Source organism: Aptenodytes forsteri, unplaced genomic scaffold, assembly GCF_000699145.1.
Source record: "Aptenodytes forsteri isolate BGI_AS27 unplaced genomic scaffold, ASM69914v1 Scaffold229, whole genome shotgun sequence".
NCBI classification, from domain to species: domain Eukaryota; kingdom Metazoa; phylum Chordata; class Aves; order Sphenisciformes; family Spheniscidae; genus Aptenodytes; species Aptenodytes forsteri.
In genome coordinates this window covers 4,019,413-4,035,216 of record NW_008795863.1, presented here as the reverse complement: position 1 = coordinate 4,035,216, position 15,804 = coordinate 4,019,413, and the positions used below count along the sequence as shown (strand labels likewise).

Genomic DNA, 15,804 nt, shown 5'->3' with positions numbered 1-15,804 from the left:
TTTGTCTTGTTTTTTGGTTTTTTTTTTTTTTTTTTTTTTTTTTTTGTCTAGCATTTTAAAAAATGAACTATTTCTTTTCAGTAAGAGTTGAACGGACATGCAGGGAGGCTGGGCCTTTTGTGAAGGAGGAACTCTTGTTCAATTAATGTGGTTTAGCCCCTACTGGTGAGGCAAATAAGAGGAATGGAGCCAAGCCTAAGATAATAAATTTTACTAAGCTCATGAAGTTGGGCTCTTTACTGTCAGTGCCAGAAGGGTATAGGGAATGGCATACCGAATCAGGAAAGGAAGAGAAGCAAAGCAGGAATGGGGATAGTTTCAGGGAGTCAAGTAGCAGAAAAAAAGGAAGGAAAGAAAACAGCAGCATATGCAATGAGAAAAATTTTGATTAAAATAATAAAGATAACTTTCACACGTTGATCTGTTTTAAAGTAGTTGTAATCATGATGATATATACAATGGGAATTGTTGCAAATGAAACATAAGAGAGGATTTGAGAGGCTAACTGAGCAAAAGCAGATTTGTGACTTGTGTTTTCTTTTTAAACCCATGAAAACAGAGATATTTGCTGCTATGGTAATACTCTATGTATGGTGTAATCAGCATAGTAGTCGTTGTCTGTGAAGATACTAAATCATTGCTTCTTTTAGTATTGAGATTTTTGTAAACTACAGGAAACTCATTCTAGAGTACCCTCCATTGCACCAATAACCCTTTTTCTTCCTGCAACTATTACAAAAAGCAAATAAAAAGAAAAGCCAAATAACCGTGTGCTTTGATGTCTATTAAAAATGAACAGTTACTCTCTGTATTGGTAGGGCTGCATAAATCCTATTGACACTACATAAATGAAGGGAATATACTAATGTTTCTTTTGTCTTGGGTAAGAGTAGAACAGTAGAAATTTCACAATATGGTATCTTGTATCATAGTGGAGACAAGATTCAGGTTATTGTATGTGAGACAGTTTCTAATAAAGCTCTTCCTTGTGGTTAATGTTAAAAAAAAATCAGGTGTAGGGGAAAGGGAGGAAAAGAGCAGACCTTAGTGCAGCATTTCCTAATTTTTTGACTTGAGGATTGAGCATTTTGAACTTTCCTTCGCCTCTTGTTTTTCCCCCTCTTGTTTTGGAAGAATAAGAAAGCAAGATGTTACTTTGTTGTATACAGTGGCGTTAATCTTAAGCCAAGTATTCTGTAAGGGAATTTCCCATAGTTTAGGTCTTGTGGGGGACAGGTGGGTGGAGTGGTGGTGGTGTGCTGTGCAGAAATTTGTTGCAAGATGAAAGTTTTTTGTGTCAGGTCTAGTATGCAAAACATTTTTCTCAAAGTTATCTGCCAAAGAGAAAATACCGGTCTCTGTTGTCAGTTACCTGTGTCAAACCAAAATAGTGGCCTTGGTCCTATAACAGCAACAAATTCACTATGTCATGATCCCAAAATCTTAACTGTAAAGCAACAATAGAAATGTCACACCTGAAATGATGTCTAGCTGAGACATAAAATTACTACAAGACTCACTAAGACTGTGATCACATCAGTTCAACAAGACCCCTAAAACATCACCAGCTTTAAAGTGACGTCAAATGCAATTTTACTTTTCACGTGACCTCTCCTCCTAGGCACTTTTACAAGAGGAGTGGCTCTTCATTCTGTGGAAGAGGCAAGTCAGGCAAACGAGAGAGTTCAGCAAATGACTTTGTTGGGATTTTTGGCTATGACACTGTTCCTGCTGTAAGCTATGTTTTTGTGTTAGATTTCTTGGGTTTCACCCTCAGCTGGAATTGGCTTCTGAGTCTTGGCTAGGCCACAAATCTGTTAATACGTTTTGGGATTTATGAGGAGTGGTATGTAGTGGCCTAACAACATGTTTGTCTGTTAACAAGCCTGAGCAGAGTGAATGAGAATCTCCAGTGCACCTTTGGAGATGTGAAGATGATGGCTTATGAGCTGGGTACAAATTTGTTTAAGTTAGCTTTCTAATATTATCTGCCATGTTTTCTTCTATGGTCTTTTACTTACACACTGTAGCGAGCTGAGTTTGCCCTGCTGATTCCTGTCTCATTTTTAGCTCCTGTCTTGACAGTTGCCTGAACCATAGAATATGGAGAGAAGCGTTACTTCTCTGTTCCTTGTTTGTTATTCAGAATTGATAGTTTGCGGTCTTCCGTTGCTAAACTCGCTTACCATAGTACTTAATGGTTTGTGTAGTAAAAATTCTGGTGTGCTGGCAAGATATTAGGGCCTGTTTGTTTATCCTAACTTTTTTTCTTTGTAGTAAGAACTTTGTAGTTCTTAACAAGATGCTAAATAAATAATGCTAAAAAGCACTAGACTGTATTGCTGGTGGTGTTGAAAGTGTAGAGCAGTCTTCTGCTGTGCTCCTGACATACGTTTTTTAGGACAGCCTGACTTTCCCTGGTTAGGTATTGCGGTTGGACTCAATGATTTTAGAGGTCTTTTCCAACCTAAATGATTCTGTGATTCTACGTATTAAAAATATTCTGCTTCTCTTGAAGTAGAAAAGTGGAATCAGAACTAACATGGAAAAAACAAAATTCCATGATGTGAATCTGTAATGCCACTTACTTGGTGTACTCTGGAGATGAAACACCACAGAGCTCTTAGAGCTTTATATACATATATATATATAGCAATGGCTTATGTAATTAATTTGCTAGACAGTGGAAATTAAGGTTTCTAGTTCCAGGTCTAAGCTTCAGAGGATTTTTCTTCTAACATATATCTCTTATTCCAACAAATAGGATAGCAAATCACCAAGATTTGACCTTCTTTCCATAATATTTTGGGTAGACAATATTTCAGTTTTCCAGGCTAGAAAGCTTAATTTCTCTTCACACTGTTGCTAGAAATGATCTTACGTATCCTCCCAGTCTTATTAACTATAAAATTGAGACACTGAACCAATAAACCATCAAATATCCAAAAGTGTTAAGCCTGCCAAAGAGGTAAGTTAGAGGGATGACGCAGTTCAGCAACTGACTTGGTGGTTTTCTGATGACACTGTTGCCAGTAGTAGCCGTGTTAGACCTTTTAGGTTTTCACCCCAAAGTTTGAGCTGCAGATGAGTGGGATGCTTGAAATCAGGTGTCATTGTTAGTCATCTTTTTTGAGGTACTATTCAGCTCTGCTACCATCTACAGTAACAACATTTGTCCTGAAATGACACTGTAATGTGTATGTTTATATAATGTTGGTTGTTTGTTTTTCAGACACACGATGAACCCTCTGATACAAGATACAGCTAGCTAAACAGCTATAAAATGCCCAAATTTGGGTCTACAAAAACAGTTCAAGTTGAAAATTCTGACAGCGATAGCACCATGGTGGAAAAACCAACTGCAAGAAAGGTAACAAAATTATATTCATGTCCATTTAATTTCAGTGAAATGAAGAGCATGTGTTCTATCACGATTTTTGTTACTGTAATGGGAAGAAATAAATATGAATCTATATTCTGATACCGTGAGCGCAGAAAAAAAAGTTTTTACATGGCTTTAACTGTAAATTAAACTAGGGAACGGAATTTATGCCTTTTATTGCAACTTGCATCTTAATTCAAAAGGAAGCTGGACATGTTAGGTTTATTTGACGTAAGTTAGTGCTTAGTTTCCATATCTTACATCATATGAAGTCTTTATAGACTCACAAGAACAATGACTCATATTTTTTTAATTTTACAGTGTCTTACTGTCTGTAACAAACACATGAAACATTTCTGAAGGCCTGTGACAGAGCACAGACCAATGAACAAACATAAGTTTCTTATATTCCTTTGTAACACAGGGACTTGTTCCCTCTGTTAGGAGGACTTGAAAGCCAAATGCTGCAGAAGGGTTAAGCGTAACTCCTGTGCAAGGGAGTCTACTCTATAAACTGTACAATCCATTTTTGAGTGTTGGAGAATGAAGGAGTATGCAAGCTCCAGTAATACTGAAGGGTGGTTTGTTGTTTATAAATGTGAAGTATCCTATAATTTTCAAACTTCTGGAGCCAAACTGCAAATAACCCAGTTCTCTGTTTTGTCTGCCTAGTACACTTGTACAACAGACAAGTTTATCTGTAGTACTAATGAATAACAAAAGATAGAATAATATTCTGTATTGTGAATGATGAGTTGTATATTGCCCTAAGGAGAGAGAATCCATTTATCTCCCAAATGATGTTTAAAACTGTTTTCTCTGGAAAAGGAGATTGTGTGTGTGTGTGTGTGTGTGTGTATGTGGTGTCATACTTAACTGTTACTATTTTATTGAAGTCTGTATTCTCTGTAAGACCACTTAATGAATGGATATTAGACAGGGAGAGATGAAAAAATAGGAAAAGATGAGAAGATCCAGCATCTGCTTCAAACTGTTTGTCTTCTGAAAACATTCATAGAAAGCATTAGAGTTTTAGTCTCTTCCCAGTTTGTTTTATGGGTCCCAGTAAAGTGAGACAAAGGTAGTTGTTTCTGCTAGCTGTGTTGAACTACCTCGATAAGAAAAAAAGAGTAAAATGGGGAAAGGAAATTAGCTTACTAGTAAAGGGATGAAAAAATGTTGGGGTTTGTTGTTGTTTTGTTCTGGTCTTTGGGATATGGTCAAGTTAATTGAAGTGTCATTCAACACTGGGAATAAGGGGGGTAAACTGGGGCCTACAAGCAGCAAGAATACGAAGGCTATTGCAGTGAAAGTTAGTGGTATTCAGTACTGCCTTTTTATTTATATATATGTAAATAAGCCACATTTTGTAAAGATTTTAGGTTATTTAACTAAAAAAATATTTTCTGGCTTTATAAACTCTTGTTACCTTGACACTTCAGTATTTCTGAAAAAAGCTTTTGACACAGGAAAATTTGGAAGACAATCAACAGCTGCTTATGCTAGGAAAACTGACTTATGTCATCTTTTTTCAAGCTTTATTTGTGTTTTTAATTTAAAAAAACCCTGTAACACAGGTTAAAATGAATTTTCATCTTTTGTTTGCTTTCATCAAAGCAAAAATAGTGGGTTTGCTGGAATGTGTCAATTTTTAAGTTTTTTCTTTTCCCTGTTTCTCTGCTAAAGGTACAGCTTGAAATGCTTGGAATGCATTTGTTTGTAGGTTTGAACATACAGAAATAGACTATCATATTTTTATAGTGCAGATTACTTTATTCCTTTGTAGGCTTTGAATTTTACATACAAATTGCTCTGTAATCTGAGTTTAAAAAAGATAAATCAATCAAAATAAAGAGTTTACTTCTGAGGCCCCTTTTCCTCCTCCACTCTCCACCTCTGACATCCCCTCACCTCCTCTCCCTGTTGCTTGCTGCCATAGTAGAAAAATGGTGCTGGTTTCCAGAGTGGCTGTTAAATCTCCAGCCACTGCCAAAGGAACTGCCTTAGCAGTGATCCTTGTGCCCAGTTCAGTATTTGCTGGTTGTCTTGACACCTTCGTCTCCAGTAATCTCCTGCCTCCGATGTACTAATAACAATTAATGTCTGCTGAGCCATTTTAACCCCCCTACCCTGCAATATCTGCAAAGTTAGGTAATTTTCTGAAACAGATATGTGTAGCTCTCTTTCACCAGAAGAAGATATGAATCCATATGAAAATATGAATAACTTTTTCCAGGGAATAGAACAGTGAACATGGTGTCATTTATACATGGCAAATTTTGATTTGATTTAGAAGGGAGTAAATTAACATTCCATTTTTAATGGTCGCATAAAACCCTTTCATTGTCATACTAGCTTGCGTGATGGTTTCTCCTTAGCTGGCTGCTCTAACAAGGAAATGCTTCTTGTTGAGACTGATCATCAGTACAGGAATTGGAAGTATGGACAAATGTGCTAGGTTCAGATTCTACCTTGCCTGGTATTTGAGATTAAGACGCCAGTGAAGGCAGGGTTACTTAGAAAATTAAAGTCGGGGGGAAGATGGAATTTGACCAAGGACATGTGTATGGAAACACAATGGTGGACTAATTAGATTGATAACAAACAGTAAACTGATAAACTGCTTGCACTGTTACGTTCAGTCTTGCTTGCTGTCCACCTTGGCACAATATTTAATGTGAGATTAGAATAATGTAGGATTTGGTTTGGGGATTGTATGGTATAAATTGATATATGTAATATCTAATATTGAAAATGTGAAATCCTAAATAAAATTACAGAAATATTTAAGTGTTGCAGTTAATATTCCTGTATTCAGGTTTTTAGCATAATAAATACAGTTTGGTTGCTTTTGTCATATTTTGAGAAAATTGAATACATGGTTAAGATGTTAAATAGTCACTTAAACAGTCACGTGAACTGTTCTCTAACACATGGGCAAGTAGTTGTTAGCAGTGTTTAGCTGGCCCTTGAATAATCTTCAATCTTTTCCCCTGTATTAGAAAAAATAAACAAAATATTGCCAAAATGTAATCATTTTAATTCAGCCTAGAAAATTATTTAAAATTCAGCAAACAATATGGTAAGAGTAAAATTTGAGTTTGAAAACGTAAAATCATGAAGACAAATCTGTATTACACACAGAGACATAAAACTCTGAAGTGATGATTGACCAGGCAAAATCAACCGTGATAATTTTAAATGAAATATCTTCAGGAAGTAGTAGAAACTTCTGTAAAGCACATAAGGATTTTTCTCAATATGTAAATATTTGCAACCATGAATTTAAAAACAATAGTCTTTGAAGCATTAGAACTTCTTATGGAAAAAGTTACGGATTCGTTAACCTAATGTAATTGATGTAAGAAGTACTGATGCTGCAGGTGAAAGGGATACTAAAGTAAAATTTTTGCTTTAGTGGCGTTTTGATATGGAAGTGTCTTGACTAATCTGGAAAGTACCTCTTGTCCACACACTTTTCTCAGTATTGTGTGACCAATGAGTGACCATTCACTGTACCATCAGAGATGCCTGTGTCTTTTAGTAGCATGGAAAGACCCTGAGGTCATCAATATTCAGATAATTGCAGTGGTCCTTAGTACAAAAAATGCATTCTAATTGTATTTTTCACATAGCTTTGGCTTTTATTTTTTCTGTAGAATGGTAGAGTCAAACCACTTCTGCACTTTGCTATGTAAGCTTGCTCTTAACTTGCTTCTGTGTCCGCTTTGTTGAAGCAGAAATGTCTTTGAACTACTCATGGAGCTTAATCTCTATGACTGTAAATGAACAGAAGATAGGTAGTTTAATTACTGGTGTTCCCTTACATGTTCATAGATGCATTGTAGGCAGAGGAGGCCTAATGTGAAATAATGATCACACAAAACAGTGCATTTACAAATGAACGGTAATGTTAAAGGACACTACTCCCTAAAAATTTCCTCATTCTTCTTCTCAAAATAAAAACTGTAATGGCCTAAATATATGGTGTAAGACTATTCCAATGGTTAATATATTAAGATAAAAGAAAAAACATTTGCAGGATTTGTTTTGCCTGGTTGATGCAATGTTTAGCTCTTGCTGGTTGTGCACTCTTAGCTGTTGACTGAGGAATGTAGTAAAGTTACTGTTGTTATGAGACTTAATCTTTAATATTTGTCCAATGGAAGTTAATGCTTATTATGCTGTTCTAGCAACCAGTAAAGAGCTGTGCGAATCAGCTATGTGTTCAGGTCTTCTGAGAGCTTAAAAAAAAAATCATTAGGAATAACATTCCTGTTAATAAGCTGAGTTTATATCATATTTGCTTTAGGGTACGTGTATTTTTATTTCAGTTGCTCATCTTGGGAGCATAAAATAAATAAAAAAATTCTAAGAGTGTGTACAGCAGATAGGCCATTTAGTGTTTGAATGACATATTTTATAAAGATAATAACATAATGAAATTTTAATTTATCTGAATTTATATTTTAGAACTTACATGGCCAAAACTCAGGAAGTAAATGATAAGATACGTGGTCCAAGGAAGAAACACATTTGGGGTTTGTAAGAACTCTCTTCTTAGACTCCAACAATAGTGCCCAAAGCCATTTTAATACCATGCAGAACACGCTTCAGTATGTAATTATCTTTGATAGGCAGAAAAAGAATGCTGATTCTCCCGGGGCTTAGTACATCTGCTAGATTATATGGCACTCTTGTCTCCTTTTGTGTATTGTCATTGATTGTAGCGGTACCAGACAATAGAGCTGGAATGGGATATCGAGAGATGTCCAGAGTGCTGTTTGTTAGCCTTCTGAGACAGTTTCTGTTGAACAGATTAAAAATGTGTTCCTCCTCATAACATAGTAGTATGGTTTTGTTGACAGAGAAAATTCGTGTTACTACGTCCTCCAGTGAAGCATGCATTAAATGTTGAGACATGCAGATCCAGCTCATCCATTTGCCCCAGAGTAGAATAAGCTGTACTCGGTTCTTGACAGACGTTTGCCAGACCTTTTCTTTAAAGCCTTGGCTGATGGAAATTCCAGTCTCCTTGGGCAGTTTATTCAGATACTTAATTACACTGACTGGCATAGAGTTAGATACTTAGTAGACAGATAAATAACCTTTGCTTGTCTCCTGTTGCAGTCTAAAGCCATTAAATGTTTTCTAACTGTAGTGGACATGGAGACTACGTAATGCCTTTCTCTTTGCAGCAATAGTCTATGTATCTGAACATTATCGTGTCTTCAGTGTTTTATTTGATTAGCAGTTTTCACTTTAGATTAATGAACCTCTTTAGAAAGTCTACAGATATTCTAAGTTACAGGTTGTTTTATAAAAGATGTCAGCTTCGTTTTGGGTTGCTTCCATGGATCACGTCAAACTAATATAGACCTATTTGTGCTGAATCTTTAACCTTGCTTTGGACCCTGAAAAAAAAAGAAGTCCATGCTGTTGCAGTGACCAGGAGTAGTTGGAACAGTGAATGCTCACCCTTTAAATCAAAATGCCTGTTCTGACCTGCAGGGCTTGCTACCTTCTTTTGCCTTCCTTTACTTGAAGTTGAATTCAGGAGACTGTTAAGAGCTTTGTGGCTTTTAACGTGGGGTCTTGTGATTGTACAGTTAATTATTTTTATCAATGTGTAGAACCTTGGTTTTACCTTGGCTTTTCCCATTTTGTTTTGTATTTAGACTGTTTTTCAAATTCGCTAGTCACTTTATTTTCCCTTTGCCAGTGCTCTTTGCTTATCCCTCTCTCCTGGTTGTGATGGTGTCTGCATATCTAATTGCATCTCTATTTCAGCATTGTCACTGAAAATACTAAATAGCGTTGACTTTGTACAGAGTTCTCAAACACCCTGTTCATTGCATCTTTTGGGTTGGAAAGTCCACCGCCGGTGGTGGCTAAATGTTTATTTCCACAACAGCCAAGGAGCAAAATACTCTCATTTTTCAGTTGCTGTGTTTTCTGTGTATAGCCTGTTCTTTCATTTTCAATGTATCTTTATTTACCTGAAAGTATGCATTTTGAACTGTCTTTCCTACTTCGATCATCACAAAATTAATATTCAGTGATTACCAAAAAAGTAGTACATCAGTCATAATATTTGACATAATGCATATAAACAATTTAAGAATAAGGATAAATGTAAAGCTGTCAAATTATTTAAGCAGCTTGTGTCTCTCTGTGAGCACCTACCAATGTATTTTACTGATTAGTACCAAAAAAAGTGATTCTTTTTAAGGATTACCAACCACAAAAAGCTTGCCTCTTTTTCTACAGGACAAGTTGAGACCAATGTTTCCTGCTTAGGAAATTAAATTATTTTTAATTGATCCTTTCTATTGTGTAGTACCTAACATAAGATAATATTCTAGAGAAAGCAATAAAATTTTAATACCACTTTATTCTAGAGAAAGTAATAAAATTTTAATACGGCTTTATCATATTGTGGGAAACTTACATATGTACACATGAGAAATAATTGGATTGTTTGGAACAAGGGATGAGAGAGCTCTTGGTGGATTGGGCTGAAGTGGGGATACTCTTATGTGTAGTGGAAGAGATCAGAATGGGCTTAATGGAGTTTGGATCTGCTCTTGTCAGCTTACAGATGCATTTGCAAATGATCAGTTGTGTTAGATTGATTAGTTTCTTTCAAAAGTAATAGCACAGACACTTTATCTCCCAAGGGCTTAGGGGAGTCTTAGGGGCTTTTAGATTTTTAGATTTTCTTGTTCTAGCATGTAAGAAAAAGGCTGGGGGAGTGTTTGTTGTTTCCTTTGGGGTTTTGGAGGACGGCTGATTTTGGTTTTAGCGTGTGGGTTTTAGTCTGCATTTTGGTTTGTTAGGGGTTTTGGTTTTTTGGGGTGTGTTTTGTTTTGTTTTTTGGTTTTTGGTTTTTTTTTTTTTTTTTTGGTCAGGTTTCCAAACTCAGAGTGAAGATACATTTTCTCTGGGGGCATCAACCTTTTACTTCAGGAATTCTCCTGACATAGTCTGATTCCTTCTTTGTGATTTCTCTGGTACAGATATTTGTCATCTGAAGATTGTAGAGTTTTTTTGCAGGTTCTTTTTGTAATCACTTCTGCCTATCCCTTTGGCAACAGTTTAAACTCAGTGCCCGATGATATAACCAAACTACTTCTCTTACCTGTGTGTGTTTTTAAATAAAGGAAAGGTGCTCTCAAGAATAGTACCTTTACTTGGAGTTATTTTCTAGTTTTCCTCTAATCAGAATAAATCTTTTAACTTCTTCCTTCAAAAGTACCAAGGGAGCAGTCTTTTGTTTTTCTGATTGGCAAGTAAGTGTATGTGCCTCTTTGACCTTTAGAAAATGAATCTGTTACTGGTTTCATCCGATCATCTGTTAAGAATGATACAAAGCTGTGGAGTTGTGATAGCTGACATAGCTGGATAATGTGTTTCTGCAGCATGTAATGAACAGAAGATGTTATGTCTCTACGTTGCATCTTGATTGGTAGGCCAAAATGTTGGGGTGTGCAGAGGGTTGTCTCAAGCAGTCTTTTCAGTAACCTGCTATCTTTTACATACTTCGACTTCCTATATTATCAAAGTAATCAAACATAAGTTAATATTGTGCCCATCTGGGTTTTTCTCTGTTTATCTTGAAATACATTTTATAAGCCAAAAATCCCAGATTTATAGAACTAAAAATTCCAAATAGCTTGTACCTATTTTTTCTAAATTCAATACCAGCTAAAAAAGTTTCTTCATAGATTTTCTAAGTTCTTAGTAAATTTTACTTTAGAAAATGAAGCACTACACTATTTTTCTTGTTGAAATAGAAAGGGAGTTCTGTATGGATGGATTACGGGGTGGGGGTGGAGGCAGGGGGTAGTTGTTAGAGGGGTTTTTTTGTTGCTACTGTGTTACTATTCACAGTCTGAATTGCAGTGTGGGCTTTTAATGTGCTTTTAATGTGATTGTTATGTTATGGTCAGGGAAGGAAATTGGGATGGTCATTAAGACTTGGCAAATTCTTGTCCAGTTTGTGGTGTTCCTTTGCTTATTAATCAAGGCTCTAATAGTGAACAGCAGTTCTACAGTGATGTATCTGGAAGTAGAAATAACACAAGATACTAATTTTAAAAAGAAAGAAATGCCATTGATTATTTTTAGTAAGGTTACTTTAAAAGTTTTTGAATAAACCACGTAATACACATACATAGACACATGCACATACATTCTTGCATAGCAGTCTTTTCAGTCTGTATACGTTATAAGACTATTCTGCTTTATGCAAAAATTACTTAGTATACTTTTTATTTATATTAGAGCAAGGACAAGATTGCATCCTACAGCAAAACTCCAAAAGTGGATAGGAGTGATGTGGGGAAGGAGATGAAAGAAAAGTCTTCCATGAAACGTAAACTTCCTTTTACTATTAGTCCATCCAGAAATGAAGATCGCAATTCAGACACAGGTAGAACCTTTTTATTTCCTTAACTAATTATTTGTTGGTAAAATACCTCCTAATTTAATTAATTGTATATTATGGTTTTTATATTGATTCTTTTTTTTTCCCTTTAAAAAAGAATACCAAGTATAAAATTTGCTTGCTTGCTCCTGGTTGTTGCATCTCAGTCTGATAGGCTTTCATCCTATCATTAGCAAGAGCTAGCATGCCAGCATTGTTTATCTACGTTTTCCAGTTGTTTCTTAACCTCATTCTTTTGCTTCTATTTTAGTACTAAATCTTTCTTTACATTGTCATCTCTAGAGGTCCATTTGCTTAAACAAGTAAACTGATGAAAAGACACGTAAGTGCCTTGATTTGAGACACAGCTGTCAGCCTTTCGTAGCCTTTTCTGGGGAGGGAGAGTGGAAAAGATTGGTAGATGTACTGTCCTCCATATAAGATAAAAGGTTGCTAAGGTTATGGAACTAACTAAACTAGCCATGGAGAGCGAACTTTTCTTTCAGTCTAAGCTCCTATGACCTGTTCAGGATACCTTTTCTGCACAGGCTGGTAGTTCTTCCTAACTTAAGCATATTCTATTAGAACTGATTTCAAGACTTCAAAATACCATTCTTAACATGGCTCTTTTCAAATCAAGATGGAGGGGTCTGGATGTATTCCAAGAATACAGTTGTCTCTGAGTTTAGGTAATTAGTTATCTATGTCATACTTCAGTAATAGTTCTGTTGGTAGCAAGACAGTATCCGTGCCCTCTGGAAGGCCACCAGAAGGCATGTTCCCCAAATTTGTCAGAGGCTCAGTACTACACTTTCTTATACAGTGCTCATTGTACATTTGAATATTTTCATAAACGGGTAATTCCCTTAATATGCTTAGATTTTAATGCAAGGTAGAAGTATATACCTCAGTACATGTTTAATTTTTGTCCAGGATTGATTTAATGCAGAAGATTTGGCTCCTGGATATTACCTACATATTTTTGTTACTGTAAAGAGAATATGGTATGAAATCCAAATTTGAAATAGTCACATTACAAAACAATACTCTTGGCTTTAGATCTCTGTTTTCAGTGGTTTTACAGAATTTTAGAGTCTTACGCTATTCATGATACCACTTGATTCTGAAAAGACCATGTATAAATTAGAAGTATGCTCCCAGCATCTGCTTTATTAAATTTACTACTTGGTAATAGACCCTAACTGTTTTTCATAATGGAAAGAAATATATTTAGAAGTAATATTTAGCGCTTATCTAATGTTTTCTGTGTTGGAAATCTTCTGTCATCTCTCCCCACCCCCATCAACTTTAGATAATTCATTGTCACAGCATCTTGTAAGATTACGTAATTTTTTGTGTTTCTCTTGCTGTAGCATCTATTGTCACAGTTGCCACAAACAAGAGGGATTACTGTAGGCACTTAGACACGCACAAGAAGACAATGCACGCACTAAAAAATCTTTTTGTTACAAGCTGTAACGGGGAGATGAACTAAACAGTTCAAGCAGGGGCAAGAAATACTTAATATAACAATAGAAGGCACATAGCTTTTAAATACCGTGTAGTAAACATCATAGCTTGTTGTCTGTTTCATTACTGCTGAGGTAAGCAGGTAAGAGCAACTACCCCATTTTACAGATGAGGAACTTGGTACATAAGCTTTCCACAAACTTTAGAGGCAGGAGCACTACTAGGATGAAAAAAACAGTTCTTATAATGCTGATTCTATACCTAACCAATTAGATTAGACCAGTGGGAATTAACCACTTACATTAGTGACAAGTTTTGCACTGACATGGATTAGAACTGACATCAGTGATCATGAAATGCAGTGCTGCTTCAGACACAAACTTGGCATTAGACGTTGAAAAGGTTTGCCATCACTGGACTAAACTGTTACCTCTGACAGAAGTGTTTCCCTGTTAACTATGTACAGAAAATGGCAAGTGTTATTTGAGAAGGAAGAAAGTAAGTTTCTGGAGATGAGTGTAACCAGGGACAGAGGGAAAAGAAGAGGTGCTGAAAACCTTCTTATCAGCTAGTGGTGCTAGTGTTTAAAAATAAAATAAATTTAACAAAAAAAAAAAATCTCAGTTTTCTTCTGATACTTCGTGAAAATCTGTGGTGGTGTTCTAGGGAAATGGTCAAAGGTTGTGTGTACAACTCATAATCAGAAAGATTCTGAAAAAATATGTGTTACTACTCCATTCTTCCCACTGTCCATTACAGTTCCAGGATGTATTTTTTCCTTTTCCTCTGGTTTTATTTTTAATAGTCTTCCAATATGTTTTTTTTCAGAGTTCAGAATAGCAAAAATGTTCTTACTGCTTTGCTAAATAGTTTCTCTGTAACAGATAAGACCATTGAGTTTGATTTTTCAAATGTTTTTAAAGATTTAGGGTTTCCTAAAAATGTGGTGAACAAAAAACAAAAACCAAGAAATGCCATAAAAAGTAGCTCTAGAATAAAAAAAAAAATCAATGGTTTAGTTTAATAAACGGTTTATCTTCAAGATACATGATAGGGTTGCTAGCTGATTGTAGAAACCTCATGATAATTGGGTTTCATCCTGTTTAGGCAGGTAAATTGGTCAAAGAAAGGGAATACATAATTGTTAGAGCTTTACATCATTAGAACTGTCTCGGTTCTATCTCCAGAGTATTCATTCATGAACTAAGATTTTGTCTTTTTTGCTTTATTTTTGTAAAAATTGCCCCCTGCAATTCCACCTCGTACTCCTTTTTGTGGTGGGGATTTTTTGGTTCAGGTATTGTCTAGAAACCACAAGTGACAATGAACATGGACAGCTAAACTGAATGTTAACTTCATTTGGAAATAGTTTTTTAAATTTGATTCCTACAAAACTATACATAAAGTCAATTTTACTCCCAGTCAGTTTTGGCAAGACTGAAATCAAACAGCATTTGTAGTGTCCCGTAAGAGTCTAGAACAATTTTAGTCCTCCTGTTTATCTAAATTTAGATTTAAATCAGTGTGTTTGCCTAAGAAACTGCTGCAATAAATTAGAATAGAATACCATCACTTAGCTTGGGAAAGACGCTTAAGATCATCGAGTCCAACTGTTAACTTAACACTGCCAAGTCCACCTCTTAACGGTGTCCCTAAGTGCCACATCTACATGTCTTTTAAATACCTCCAGGAATGGTGACTCAACCACTTCCCTGGGTAGCCTGGTCCAGTGCTTGACAACCCAACTATTTAATTAGTATTAAATATTTTCAGATTTAGCCTTTAGGTTACTTTATTAATAATTTCATACCGGTTAGGACTGAGTCCAGTTGCCTAAATGTAGTCATGCAATGCCAGTTGGGATGCCTGCAGTAGCTGAGAAGTCTCCACAGGGCTGAAAGGTAACATGAGTCACAGGAGACCTGTGGCCTTCTGAAGAGGCCAATGGGACAGCAACGTCACCTGAAATTGCACTACATACCTGTCTTTAAGCAATGGCGTCCTATTCTCAATTTCTTTTGTTGTGCAGGGGTGTCTCTATTGTACTGTCCTGGTTTGGATGGTTATCCTACTGAGGGCTCTGTTATCACATCCCCATTCTTTGATCAGAGCAACCACAAAAAGCTAATACGATATATACATACTGCAGTCAAATTTATTTATACTGCAAATTTTGCAGTATAACTTTTAACCCTTGTGTCCTGGTTTCGGCAGGGATAGAGTTAATTTCCTTCCTAGTAGCTGGTACAGTGCTGTGTTTTGGATTTAGGATGAGAACAAAGTTGATAATGCACCCATGTTTTAGCTGTTGCTAGGTAATGCTTACACTAGTCAAGGACTTTTTAGTTTCCCATGCTCTACTGACTGAGAAGGCTGCAGGTGCACAAGAAGCTGGGAGGGGGCACAGCCAAACTGGCCAAAGGGACATTCCATACCATGTGACGTCATGCTCAGTATATAAAGCTGGGGGAAGAAGAAGGAAGGGGGGACGTTTGGAGTGATGGCATTTGTCTTCCCAAGTAAC

General features: G+C 36.1%; 1 protein-coding gene across 1 annotated transcript in view; it reads left to right on the top strand.

Moving 5' to 3' along the window:
• Positions 1-1,649: 1,649 nt before the first annotated feature.
• The window catches only part of ANKRD12 (ankyrin repeat domain 12), a 58,043-nt gene continuing 43,888 nt past the window's right edge, over positions 1,650-15,804 (top strand). The window contains exons 1-3 of the mRNA XM_009284102.1: positions 1,650-1,733; positions 3,233-3,370; positions 11,669-11,816. Coding sequence (XP_009282377.1) covers positions 3,284-3,370; positions 11,669-11,816 — 235 coding nt within the window. The 5' untranslated portion in view covers positions 1,650-1,733; positions 3,233-3,283. The remainder of the gene's footprint in view (positions 1,734-3,232; positions 3,371-11,668; positions 11,817-15,804) is intronic.